General features: G+C 47.9%; 1 protein-coding gene across 1 annotated transcript; it reads right to left on the bottom strand.

The window, feature by feature from the left end:
* Positions 1–2,866: 2,866 nt before the first annotated feature.
* Positions 2,867–11,715, bottom strand: PSMD2 (proteasome 26S subunit ubiquitin receptor, non-ATPase 2). The gene is made up of 21 exons (XM_057545870.1): positions 11,527–11,715; positions 11,023–11,079; positions 10,477–10,641; positions 9,260–9,381; positions 8,871–9,095; positions 8,430–8,588; positions 8,132–8,276; positions 7,890–7,950; positions 7,493–7,639; positions 7,216–7,322; positions 6,891–7,018; positions 6,584–6,671; positions 5,682–5,844; positions 5,455–5,556; positions 5,144–5,289; positions 4,820–4,903; positions 4,439–4,607; positions 4,252–4,346; positions 3,896–4,022; positions 3,355–3,473; positions 2,867–3,206 (listed from the first exon to the last, which is right to left on the bottom strand). Exons 1-21 carry the CDS (start codon positions 11,659–11,661, stop codon positions 3,024–3,026), a joined length of 2,727 nt encoding a protein of 908 aa, XP_057401853.1. The 5' UTR covers positions 11,662–11,715; the 3' UTR covers positions 2,867–3,023.
* Positions 11,716–12,942: the final 1,227 nt, after the last annotated feature.

Genomic DNA, 12,942 nt, shown 5'->3' with positions numbered 1-12,942 from the left:
ACACTCCAGTACAACACAATTGTTTTCTTTTTCATTATATAAGCTTTGTGAGGATTTGTTTTTCTATATTTGCATATCCACAAACTAAAATAATGCCCAGTGCAGAATAAGTAAGTCTCCATTGATATTTATTGCTGAATGACATTAAATGTGAAAGGTTAAGAGCCACTGTGAAAATTTCTTACTCTAAAGTACAATCACTGACTTGGATAGAGAATTATCCTTTTATTTATGTTTTTCAGTTTACAATCACTTTCTAATTTTGTTTCATGTTTTAAAACTTTATTTAGGTATGTTATAAACTGCACATGTTTAAAATGTACAGGGGGGCTTCCCTGGTGGCGCAGTGGTTGAGAATCTGCCTGCCAATGCAGGGGACACGGGTTCGAGCCCTGATCCGGGAAGATCCCACATGCCGCGGAGCAACTAGGCCTGTGAGCCACAATTGCTGAGCCTGCGCGTCTGGAGCCTGTGCTCCGCAACAAGAGAGGCCGCGATAGTGAGAGGCCCGCGCACCGCGATGAAGAGTGGCCCCCACTTGCCGCAACTAGAGAAAGCCCTCGCACAGGAAACGAAGACCCAACACAGCCATAAATAAATAAATAAATAATTTTTAAAAAATAAAATAAAATGTACAGGGAATTCCCTGGCAGTCCAGTGGTTAGGACTCTGTGCTCTCACTGCTGAGGGCCTGGGTTCAATCCCTGGTTAGGGAACTAAGATCCCACAAGACACGCAGCCAAAAAAAAAAGAAAAAGTACAAGTTGATGATTTTTGACAGATATATTGAATATCATCACCACCACCACCACCACCACTACCACAATCAAGATACTGACCAATCCCATCACTCTCAAAAGTTTTCTTCCTTTGGAATCATCTTTCTCTTCACTCCAATCCACAGATAACCACTGATCTGCTTTCTGTCACTAGAATTGTATATAAATGAACTGATAGAGTATGTACTCTTTTTTTTATTTTTGTACTTTTTAAAAATCTGGATTCTTTCATGCAAAATAATAAATTTGACATTCATTCATGTTACTTGTGTCACTTTTTTTTTGGCTTTCCTGTGCGGCTTGTGGGATTTTAGTTCCCCCGACCAGGGATTGAACCTGAGCCTTTGGCAGTGAGAACACAGAGTCCTAACCACTGGACCGCCAGGGAATTTCCCTTGTGTCACTTGTTATTGTTGAGGAATGTTCCACTGGATGGAAATCACTTTCTAGTTTCTTTTTTTTATTATTATTTATTTATTTATTTATGGCTGTGTTGGGTCTTCGTTTCTGTGCGAGGGCTTTCTCTAGTTGTGGCAAGTGGGGGCCACTCTTCATCGCGGTGCGCAGGCCTCTCACTATCGTGGCCTCTCTTGTTGCGGAGCACAAGCTCCAGACGCGCAGGCTCAGTAGTTGTGGCTCACGGGCCCAGTTGCTCCGCGGCATGTGGGATCTTCCCAGACCAGGGCTCGAACCCGTGTGCCCTGCATTAGCAGGCAGATTCTCAACCACTGCGCCACCAGGGAAGCCCCACTTTCTAGTTTCTTAACATCACCACCATTAGAAATCAGGTAAGACAATTACTATATCCCCAATGTAGAGATAATAGAGGCTTACCACACTGATTTGCTTAAGACAGTTCCCATTAAAGGGGCTTTACAGGTCTGCTGACTCCCAAGTCCAGCATTTCCACCTTTTATACAGGTTTTACACAGGCTGCTAAGTGAGACTAGAGAGAAGACTATGGAGATACTCCATCCAAAGCTGCTGCTTCTCCAGCCTAGCCAAGAGCTTGGACTACTATGGGGTCCACAAGTCTCCAAGGCTACAGAGACTGATTAACAGTGAAAAGGGCATGGGCCTTGGAGTCAGATGGACTTAGATTCCAATCCTAGCTCTACTACTTACTATGTGATCTTGAACAAGTTACTGAACCTCTCTGAACTTTACATTCCTCACCAAAACACAGGGATAGTACCTACCTCTCAAAGTTGTTGTGAGGTATGTAGAGCAATTATTCTTTCAACATTTATTGATGACCTATTAGGTGCTGGTCACTATTCAGAGGTTAAACCCACAGCAAGTGTTTTCACAGTAAGTGTTGGATAAATGCTAGCAATTATCTGACAGGGCCACATGTTCTCCTCCACTGCACCCACAGGGGTCTAGGCCCCCACCGGCCGTGTAGCTATACTCATAACAGTCCCACCAAGAAGGAGCACTACAGATCAGGAGTGATTACATTCCAGGAAGGAGGCCATTTCTTTCCCATTGCTCTACTAAGAGGAAGGTCAGGATCAAGCTTTCTTGCACTGTTCCTGCAAGGACAGCCTAGGGGTAGATGTTAACATGATCATATCTCTCAAATAGCAGCCTCCCCAAAAGGACAAGCGGGTCATACAAGGCAAAGATGTCCATTTCATTCAGTAGCACGGAAGTCAAGTTAGGAAGAGTGGAGCTAACTCTGCTGCCTCTTAAGAGAGGGGATCCTTAGTCCAAAGCCAGGGAATGATGGGCTTGAGGTGGGTGTGCGTTGGCAAGTGGGAATAGGGGGGATGTTTGGGATCTACAAGCCCCTTGGAAAGTTATTTGTAAAAGTTTAAATAAAAATTTGTGTACATACATCTCTTAGAAAGAAGATCCATTACATGTATCAGCTTCTCAACGGTTCATGCCTCTAAAGATGAACCACTGTTCTAAGATGATTAGGAAGGAGGGGAGAAGGAAAAGGGGCTTAGTTTTTTCCATTCTTGGCAGCCTCCCTGCTAGCCCAGGCTCAGAGTTGCTACAAACAATACCCTCTCACATCCGCTCCCCACCCCAGTCTGGCCTCCAGCCACAATACCCCAGAAAACAGACACAGAGGGACCTCGGGGATAAAGGTCTTTATTCAACAAAGTTATCTCACTCAGTAACAAAAGAACAGGAGGTAACAATTCCCCCAAAGGTTTGGAGCAGTGTCCACCCGACGGAAGGAAGCATGACCCGCTGACATATCAGCTGCAGCTCAGAGCCTCTGGTGGCCACTTAGAGATCATAGTTCGGGTTCTTCCGAAGGATAACAAAACCTTCTAGAATAGGGGTGACGGGAAGGAACTCCTCAGTGGCCAATTCTGCCCGCTCCCCGTGAGCCAGCAATACTGGGGTTGTGTGTGTCTGGAACCCTGTGATGGTCTTGGGCTTGCCGGCCTGGCCCACCACATCCACTGCCTGTGGGGTGAGAAGACTGAGATGAAGGGACTCTGGATAGGAGTACAGCAGCAACCCAGTGCCCATTCAAGTTTCAGAGAAATGGTACCTCTGCATTCTACAAGCTCTGGAATACAGCCTAAGCCCTCCCCTCTGCTCAGCCCCTCACCTGGCCCACACGGACAGACACTGGCAATGGCCGCAGCTCCTCATCGAATGTGACCAGCATTCGGGGCTGCATGGCAGCCACCAGCCCATATAATACATAGTGCGACTTGCCTAAGATGACTGAGGGAAGAGCACAGGACAAATATAGTTAGCGGCATGCCTGAACCTTGGAACCCCACTCCAGCCCTGACTCTTTAACCCCTCAGTTATATAGCTGAACCCACAACCCTCCCCTCATACACCCTACTACAAGCTGGAGATGCCACCCCCATACTCTGCCTACAGGTTGCGGACTTGATCATCACTTTCCCCCAGTCACTCAGAGGCAAAAACTGGGCTCAGTTCTTCATCTTCAAAAGAAAATCTTTTTGGGTCAGATCAAAAGTGTGGGAGATGAAAGTCTCATGAGGCCCAAAGAACCTCAGGAACCCAGAGCAGCAGAGTTAACTCAGAGTCTTGCTCCTAAATTACCAAGGAGGCCCTGGTAGGGGTGCAGAGAGGGCACCATGTGCCACCATGTAAGATTCCTGACAGGGACTCACTGTTGCGGACATCCAGGAAAGAGACAAGCACGGTGAGCAGCCCAGCCACGGCCACCTGACTCATAAGCTGCCGGTCACTGTGGTAGGGGCAGAGGGTGAGTGTGCCCTTCCCTAAATGGGTCAGGCCCTGGCGAAAAGAAAACAAAACAAAATGGAGAGAAGTGGACGTGGGGAGTCACAAGTCACATCTAAGGAGAAATCACCTAACCCCGCCACGCAGAAACCTCACAGCTCGTTCACACCCTCCTTTCCAGGCCGAACTCAAGGTCCCCTTCATGAAGCGTCACATCTCCCTTCCATCACACAGACACTTCCTTTGGCACACTCACTCTAAGGAGAAGAGTTCTATTCTCTACCTGTGCCAAGCGCACCATGAAGAGGTTGTTGGGGTCCTTGGCATGATACTGGGCTAACTGGCGCAGCATCGCAGCCAGACGGGCATTATTGGTACCTGGAAATGTTAAGCATTACAAAGGCTTGAAAAAAGGGCCTCAACAACCCTTCCCCCAAGATGCTTATGATCTCTTTCTGACCAATACTCACCACTGCCCACCATGCCCATGGCAAAGATGGAGTTATAGGAAACTTCTGGGTCAGCATCATGAGAGAATTTGCTTAGGGTATCCAAGATGTTGAGTCGTGGATTTGAAACAGATATTAAGGCCAGTGCTAAAGGCACAGCCCTCCGGAGTGTAGGCTCCCCATATCTCAGCTGGTGATAAAAGAAAATAACAAGGGTATCACAGAAAGCAGAAAGAATAAGCTCGGTTACAGGAACAGATATGTAGACGGGGTCTTAATTTTTGTAGAAAGGGTACAGCAAAAAGACCATTTCTCCACCGAGAAAACCCATCAGGGAAATCTCCTGGGGAAACCCCAGGCATCAAAACTAATATACTTCAATCTTCTCCATGGGATACTCACCAGGTGGCCAAAGGTTCGTAGTGCCATCTCTGCACCAATCTCCTCCCCCATAGCAATAAGGGCAATCCCCAGCACAGCTACTCCCTGCAATTGAAGAGGCAGCAGAGCCCAATAAGCTCAGGGAACAAAAAACTCACCCCTGACTCAAGTCCCATGTAAGAAGAAAAAGCCATCCTGTGGGGCACACCCTGACCCCTCACGTATGGAACCCAGTCTCATGCTATTTCAATACACAGTGATACCCAGACAGGCTCTAAAACAAAAAAACCCACAGTTATCTTTTCTCAGAGCTTCCCTAGGAGTATGCCCAGCTGCCCACAGAACCTGATGTGCTCCCATGTCGGCAGGGGCTTCCTTCTTATCCTTGTCCTTCTTTTCCTTTTTGTCTTTGTCTTCCTCCTTTTCCTTGGAGTCAAAGTGTTCACTGCAAATGTGCAGCAGCTGCTGCACCTTCAGTACATTCCCAGAGCCTGGGGCAGGGTGGTAAGGGAGAGAAAGGGTAGAAATGAGAAGGCACCAAGAAAAAGCTTGCTCTAGGAACAGAAGCTAAAGAATCTAAGGCAATTCAGAAGGACTTAAGAAAGGAGGTCCAAGAGAGAAGTGAAGAGTCACTGAGGAAGAACAAAGACACAGACCTGCATAGGCACACACATCCACCAGTGTGTTGGCAAAACTGCGGAATGGCTCTGACACAACCTCCAGTGCGGCCAGGATGGCCTCAATGGCCTCTCCCTTTCCTAAAGGAGAGATTCGAGGGGTCAGAGGACATGTACTCCCTTCCAGCACAGCCTGACTCATAAACTCTCCCTGTTGTATCCAGTTACTACCAGCCTTTTGCCCAAATAGAGAGACATCCCCTCACCCAGGTGGTTGAGGCCCAGTCCAAGAGGAAGCCAACGGGCATAAGTGTCCTTGAGCTCAGTCTCTGACTTCTCCATGATGGTCTGAAGGATAGTGGAAGTGACATCGCCATTGCAGGATCCCACTGCTATCATTCCACAGGCTAGAGCTGTCACACCTGCCACCTAGCAATAGGAATATCGACATCAAGTTATTAAAATAAGGTGTTAAAATAGTTGTTTACCTATATTGATTCAAGATAGCCAATTCCCACAGTCCACTGAAACCACATGAGGTAATAACCCCTTTCTGATGGTAGGTCAAAATAACAGTAGCATCAACCATTCACTGAATACTTACTACAGGTCAGCCACTATGCCAACTGGTTTGCATACTATTAACATTTAATCCTCACAACCCCATGAAACAGGTCCTACTGTTATTCCTCTTTTATTGATGAGAAAAATGATGCCTAAGGAGACTGAGTTACATGTCCAAGATCACACTGTTTGTAAGCAGAGGTGGCAGTATTTGAACTGAGGCCTATCTGACTATAACCTATGCTTTTAGCCACCATACTATATTTATCCATCACTAAAATGATTCTGCACAAGTAAGAAAATTTAAAGTTGGCTCATGACTAAAACAGTGTACCCACCCCAAGCTGGGTTAAGTTACTCCCCACTCTAGTCTGGTACTTCCTCATGGATCCCAAGGGCTGGAACTCAATATTAAAATGTTAACTCTTAGCCTCAATATCTCCTGAGGCTTAGAAGCCCAATTCCAAGCAGTTTCACTGAAATGATACACCCCCCTCTCTCTCTCTCACACACACACACATTTTTTCACCATTTATCAGAGACCGGCAAGACTCAGAGCACCTTCCCTACTATCTCCCCTAAGTGATCAACAAACTCTACTCACCTCCATACTGGACTTGGAATCTCCCATCACAGGTAGCAGCAGTGTTAGAACATCTTCGCGATTGGAGCCAGCATAGGCCAAGCCAAGCCTGCAAAAGCCAGGGAGAGGCAGTCCCCGACACACACCCGAGGATAGGACAAGGAAGAAACAAAAAGAGGATTGGTCATTTCAACAAATAGTCACCAAGAGCCAAATACTCAACAGGCACAGTGATACTCTTTGGCAATACAAAGGTGAAAGGGCCTGATTCTGTTTTCACAGAGCTTACAGGCTAAGTACTACCAAAAGGAGAAGCAAGAAGCCTTACCCAAAGATGGAACCAAGTCTCATTGTGTTACTGTTGTGGAGGACATAGTCTGAGAGGAGTGCCAGAGCAGGGTCACACTCATTTCGGACACCAGAGTTCACGATGCCACAGGCCAGGAGGGCTCCTGACTGCAAAATGCAAATAGATTCTTCACTTGGGCTACTCTACCTTCCTCACCACAAAGGATGCAACATGGGCCTTATTATAGCACCCGCCTTAACTGGAGTTAAAAACAGGGTAGACCTTACCAGTGAAAGGGAGGTCCTGAGAGGGCCCTAGAACATGGGAGGGGATGTCTGCATTAGTGGGTTGTACCCAGACCAACCTTGATATAGTCCTCAGAAGAGTACAGGTACTTGTCAATCTGGGTAAGGCCACCATCCACATCCCACAGCAGAATCATGCCAAGGGATGCAGCTGCACTCAACATTCCTATACCAAGGAAAAATCTATCAGTCTTAAAATGGCCCTGCCCTGAGAAAACTGTTATAAAGAGCTCTCCAAAGAACTGCCCTGGGGATCTGCCGTTATAACACATGAACCTAGGAGGACAACAAAATTGACCAAAATTACACAAAGATAGAGTAGAAACAGAAATATACCATGATCCTTGTTCTTGTAAAGCCATTTGTTGCCATCATCAGTCAGCAGCTTGTCCTGGCCAAAGGCTGCATTCACAAAGCCGTTCACAAAAGAGGAGGCCAGGTTCATGCGGGCAGAGTCCACCTGAGAGCCACTGCCCCCAAACCCTGCAAAGGAGGGAAGGAGGAAATGAAGGTTTAGAGTAGGACAAGATAGGAACACAGTATGGCAGCTGGTCTCTGATTCTGAGCTGGCCCCTTGGAACCCTCTATCTATAACCCCAATAGTGACCTAGGGAAAAAGTATGTGGGAATTCTGAGCTCTATAGGATAAGTATGTTGGGCCAAGCCATCACTCTCAATACAAGGGGCATAATTAACAATCCTCCAATCCCCACACATGGAGATGTTTACTCACTGTTGTTCTCTAGGTGGGTTTTATAGATGTCATCAGGCACCTTGGGTTCCATGATGTCCAGCTGAAGAGAAGTCAGAGGATCACAACTGCTCCCCCAGTCCTCCCCTAGCTGTCCCTTCTGTTACCCCATTGAATGGCAATTCTAACCAAGGAGAGTCTAGTCAGAGGCATAATCAGGGAGGCGAAATGCCAGGTATAATCACAACCAAAAAACCTTGTTGGAAAAGGGCAAAGAATCTCACCTCCCGAGCTAAAGCCAAGAAGTTGCTGTTGAGCTGCACGTTGGACATGATCTCTGTCAGGTCCTCATACTCCTCCACATCTTCACTCAGCTCCAAAAACACCCCATGTCGGCCTAGCATGAATGCCATTTGCTTCTGTACAACCCTGTGGGAGAGAGCCATCACATCTGCTCAGCCCCCATCCACTAAGGGCACAGAAAAGCCCTTCAAGCCCTAACCAGAAACTACACGTCCCAGCACTTCATGCAAATGTCCCACCCATGAGCTTATCACTTTGCCAACTTTTTCCTTTACATACACGTCCTTGCAGGAAGTGAAAATATCTTCTACCAGCTCCATGTCATTGAGCATCAATGCCAATCTCAGTGCTTCAGGGAAGCGACTGAACTTTCGGAACACACCCAGGGCACAACGCAGTAGGGCGGAGTTCTCAGGCTCGGGTACGTAATTCACACAACTACAAAGGTAAAAATAATAAAGGTATCAGGCATTCATTTACCCCGTTTAATTCACTGACCCAATACTGAATGCCTACTACATACCAGGCAATATGCTAATTATTGAGACTACTAAGGAGACATGCCGTCTCTGACCTCAAGAAGTTCACAGATGTTAACAAATTCACTATAGCTTGATTGCTACCTTTGAAGCAGATACTCTTGGAGAATAAAGGAGTCACGGTTGAGAAGAAGTGCTGGGGAGGGCAGGCCTGCCACCATTCCCCACCCTGCTCACTTACCTGGTGAGATAGAGGCAGACCTTTGCATATGCATTCTCATCAATGTCTTTCTCCAGCATATCCACCTGCTCAATTTCCATAAGCAGGTCACAGGCCTCATGCTCTGCATTGTGGGCCATGTTGTAGGGGACAATCTCCTTCACCAGGGTCAGCAGTGGTTCCCGCTGCGTCTTCTCTGCATCATCCAGCTCCTGCCACTCCTTAGCCACTTCTCCTGCCAGATGCCTATGGATAGGCCCAGACTGTTAGAGGAGCAGAGCTTCATGGGAAGCACTTCCCTGTGGGTCAAGGAATTCACTATCTGGGAAACTCAATACACTGGTACTCCAAGACAGAACTCGAACTATATCTCAGAACCCCTTCAGATTCCCAAGAAGAAAAGGTCTTACCTGACGTACTCATGACCCCATGATGCCAATTCCTCCTGGGAGCCCACTAGACGATATTTGAGGCACTCACGCTCCCCGCTCATGGTCATGGCCAAAACAGAGATGATGTCAGCAGCAAAACGCTATAAAGAAACCAGTCCTTTGAAGTCAAATCCAGGGTAAGGGGAATGTTACATTATGGAATCAAGATCACTGTCACTATCCCCAAAATTAAATGTTAATTATATCATCAGCCCCCATACTAAAAACTTAAAACATGTTATATCAGCTAAGCCTCATAATAATCCTAAGGTTAGTGTTGCAATCTCCCTTTTGAACCAACATGACTGAAAGGTGATAACAAGTGGAGAGTGGAGAAAAATGAAGACTCTGAATTTTATTCCAATTGTAATAAACTATTAAAAGGTTTTAAGCAGAAAAGATTCACACTCTAGAACAGATCACTATGGCTGCTGTATGAAAGACGAACTGTGTAGGAGGTCACAGACAAAAGGAAGAGGGTCAGTTAGGAGGCTGCTGCAGTAGTTCCAGTGAGAACTGAAAACTTCTTGGATTAGGGTTGTGCCAATAGGCAGGAAAGTTACTGAACTGGGAATATATTTTAGAGGTAAAACAAATGAAGATGCATGTAATGTAGAGAAAAAAAAAATTAAGTTAAAAGTAAGTTAATAATAAATCATGATAATAAAATCCCAAGGTCCAACATAAATGACAGAAACACTGTCCTTTCTGAAGACAGTCTTCCTGTCAGCTCTTATGTGACCATTTTGATTATGATGAGCACTGTTTTTTTTTTTTAATTTAATTTAATTTTTTATATTTATTTTTGGTTGCGTTGGGTCTTCGTTGCTGCGCATGGGCTTTCTCTAGTTGTGGCAAGCGGGGGCTACTCTTTGTTGTGGTGCGTGGGTTTCTCATTGTGGTGGCTTCTCTTGTTGCAGAGCACGGGCTCTAGGCGTGCGGGCTTCAGGAGTTGTGGCGCACGGGCTTAGTTGCTCCGTGGCATGTGAGATCTTCCTGGACCAGGGCTCGAACCCCTGTCCCCTGCATTGGCAGGCGGATTCTTAACCACTGCACCACCAGGGAAGTCCCAGGCACTGTTCAACTAGTTCAGATCTTAGGTCTATCAGGCTTCCTGAGATTCACCATGAGCCCCATGGTCTAGATGAAAAGGAATTCGTAAACTAGGCCTCCACCAGCTTCTGCAATAGTTTTACCTTATTCTCCCCAGGGGCCATGTTCTCATAGATCTCCTTCAGTTTGCCATAGTGTGGACGCAGAAATTTGAGAGGCTTGGGCACTGAAGTCATGGAAGTTGTAGAAGAACGAATCTGCCTCCGCAGTTCCTCCAGGGCTGGTCGGTACAGGGACGTGTCCTTCTCCTGATCAGGAGATGTTAGGGCTCAGACAAAAGGAGTCTCATACCTTAAGTCATAACACAGAAATGTTCAACAACCCCCTAGGAAAGTAACTGTGTCTTATCCATCTGTGATTGCCCAACTCCCTGCACACACACTGCCTGACACAAAAACAAATGTCCCAGGTGAAGAGTTCAAGAACTGCTTCTCCCACGAAACAAAGCTACAAAATCTTTCAATTACCTTTTTTTACTCCCCTCCCTCACAACATGGTTGTAATATAACTCCAAAATACAGTCTCTCTTTTCCTATATCTCATATAGGAGTTGTTGCCCCAAGTGGAATAAAGCAAACAAGTGGGAAAGATCCATATGTACACCGGCTCTTGTTAACATCGTGACTCACCCCCAGTCGTTCCACGAGCATCTCCAGTTCATCCTGAAGTTGTTTGTCCTCCTCAGACTGGAGGGTTGGGGGAAGAAGCTCATCAAGACAAGGAATTTCAAACACATCCTCCTCCCATTCACCCTGGGGCAGGTGGAGAGTGAGCCTGCCTCCTTAGGAAGGACCAGGTGAGACAAGGAAAGAGAGGGAATGGGAAGCCCTGGTGGGAAGGCAGCCTGGCTTCTGGGCCAGGCTCTGCTTGAATGCCGTTCTGAAAAACGAGGGTGACAATGACCCGCCCGGGCCCACCTCACGAGTCGGTGGTGAGGACTGGTAGGGGCGGCGGCGGTGACAGCGCGGAATGGAGGATGAGGGGCAGAGAGACGGGTGCCGGGAGCCCCGAGGGTCGCCCCATCCGCCCTCTCCCGGGCGCGGCGGAGCCGTTGGGAGTCGGGCCCGAGGCCTGCGGAGCCGCCGTGACTCAGCCCGCGGCCTCCTCCGCCGGCTCCCGGGGCCGCGCCTCACCAGCTCCTGCTCTTTGTCCTTGTCTCCGGCATCCCGCCGCTCCTTGCCGCTCGGCTTCTCATCCCCGCCGCCGGGAGACGTCGCCGGGGGCTGCTGGGGCTTCAGCGGTGCCTTCTCCCGGCCACCCTCCTCCATCGCCGCCGCCACTGCCGGCCCGCTGCGCGCGCACCGCCCCGTTTCCCAGATGTCCTCGCGCGCGTGGCCCACGGCGCCCCTCCTTCTCCAGAGCCCGCCTGCGACCGGAAACGCCGCGGCAACCCACCCACCCCCGCGGCCTGGGAGGTCCAGCCCTCGGACCTCACCCTCCGAAACCGCACGAAAACTCCAATTCCCAGCTTCCCGCGCGCCATAGGCACCTCCCCGGCTCGGACCTGGAGTTTCCTGAACGCCGTCTGGGGCTCGGGGGGCGACAGCTACGGTAGGAGTTGAGCTGGCTGCGAGCCGAGACCGCCCCTCGGTTCCCCCAAAGCAGTGTGAATAGTACACCCTAGTGACACCCCCGTTAGCCGCGTGGTGGGACAAACGGAAGAGATTCTTGAAATCCTGGACACTTGATTGCCGTCTTTGTGAAGTCTGTGTAATCTATGTTTAGCCCCACACTACTGTGGCATATTCACCTCCCCAGCTGAAGAATAGTGCTCTACTATTACCGTAAGGATGTGGATACCATCTTAAATCCACCTGCGGCGCCAGATGGAGTAGAAATGAATAGATCAAGCCCTATGCCCTAATGCGAAGTTCTGGAGCTAAAAACGGAACAAGATAAGGTCTTTGTCCTCAGTCTGTCTTTTGGTCTTCCTCTCCCTCTTATGACTTAGACGGGATGTGACCGACACTGTTTATGTCAGGACTTATTTTAAATGATATATATTGTTCGCACAACTTTCTGAGTTTGGTAGGATTGTGTCCATTTTACAGCGGAAATCATATAGTAAGTAGTAGAATCAGGATATGAATCTCGATCTTTGAGTCTCCCAAGTTCTTGAGTATTTCAGGCAAAGCTCAAAGTTCTGATCGGGCTATGTGTATATATCTAGAAGGTGAGAAAAGAGGAAGTAACTCTTCTCCCCTTCATCTGGTGGGAACACTCACCATTTGGCCTGGAGTCTTATTTTATGGGTCCTGAGGCATTAAAGAATGAAGAAAATGTTTGTTAAAAAAAACAAACAAACCACCTGTCACAGCACAGTTAGCATTGAATGAATGTTGGCTAAACATTTGTATAGATATTGATGTAAGGGTCTGATGCCCATTTTAAAACTTGTTGCTCGGGCTTCCCTGGTGGCGCAGTGGTTGAGAATCTGCCTGCTAATGCAGGGGACACGGGTACGAGCCCTGGTCTGGGAAGATCCCACATGCCACGGAGCAGCTGGGCCCGTGAGCCACAACTACTGAGCCTGCGCGTCTGGAGCCTGT

This window comes from Balaenoptera acutorostrata, chromosome 4, assembly GCF_949987535.1.
Source record: "Balaenoptera acutorostrata chromosome 4, mBalAcu1.1, whole genome shotgun sequence".
NCBI lineage: Eukaryota > Metazoa > Chordata > Mammalia > Artiodactyla > Balaenopteridae > Balaenoptera > Balaenoptera acutorostrata.
The sequence above is the reverse complement of the archived record's forward strand: the minus strand, read 5'-3'. Positions and strand labels throughout refer to the sequence as shown.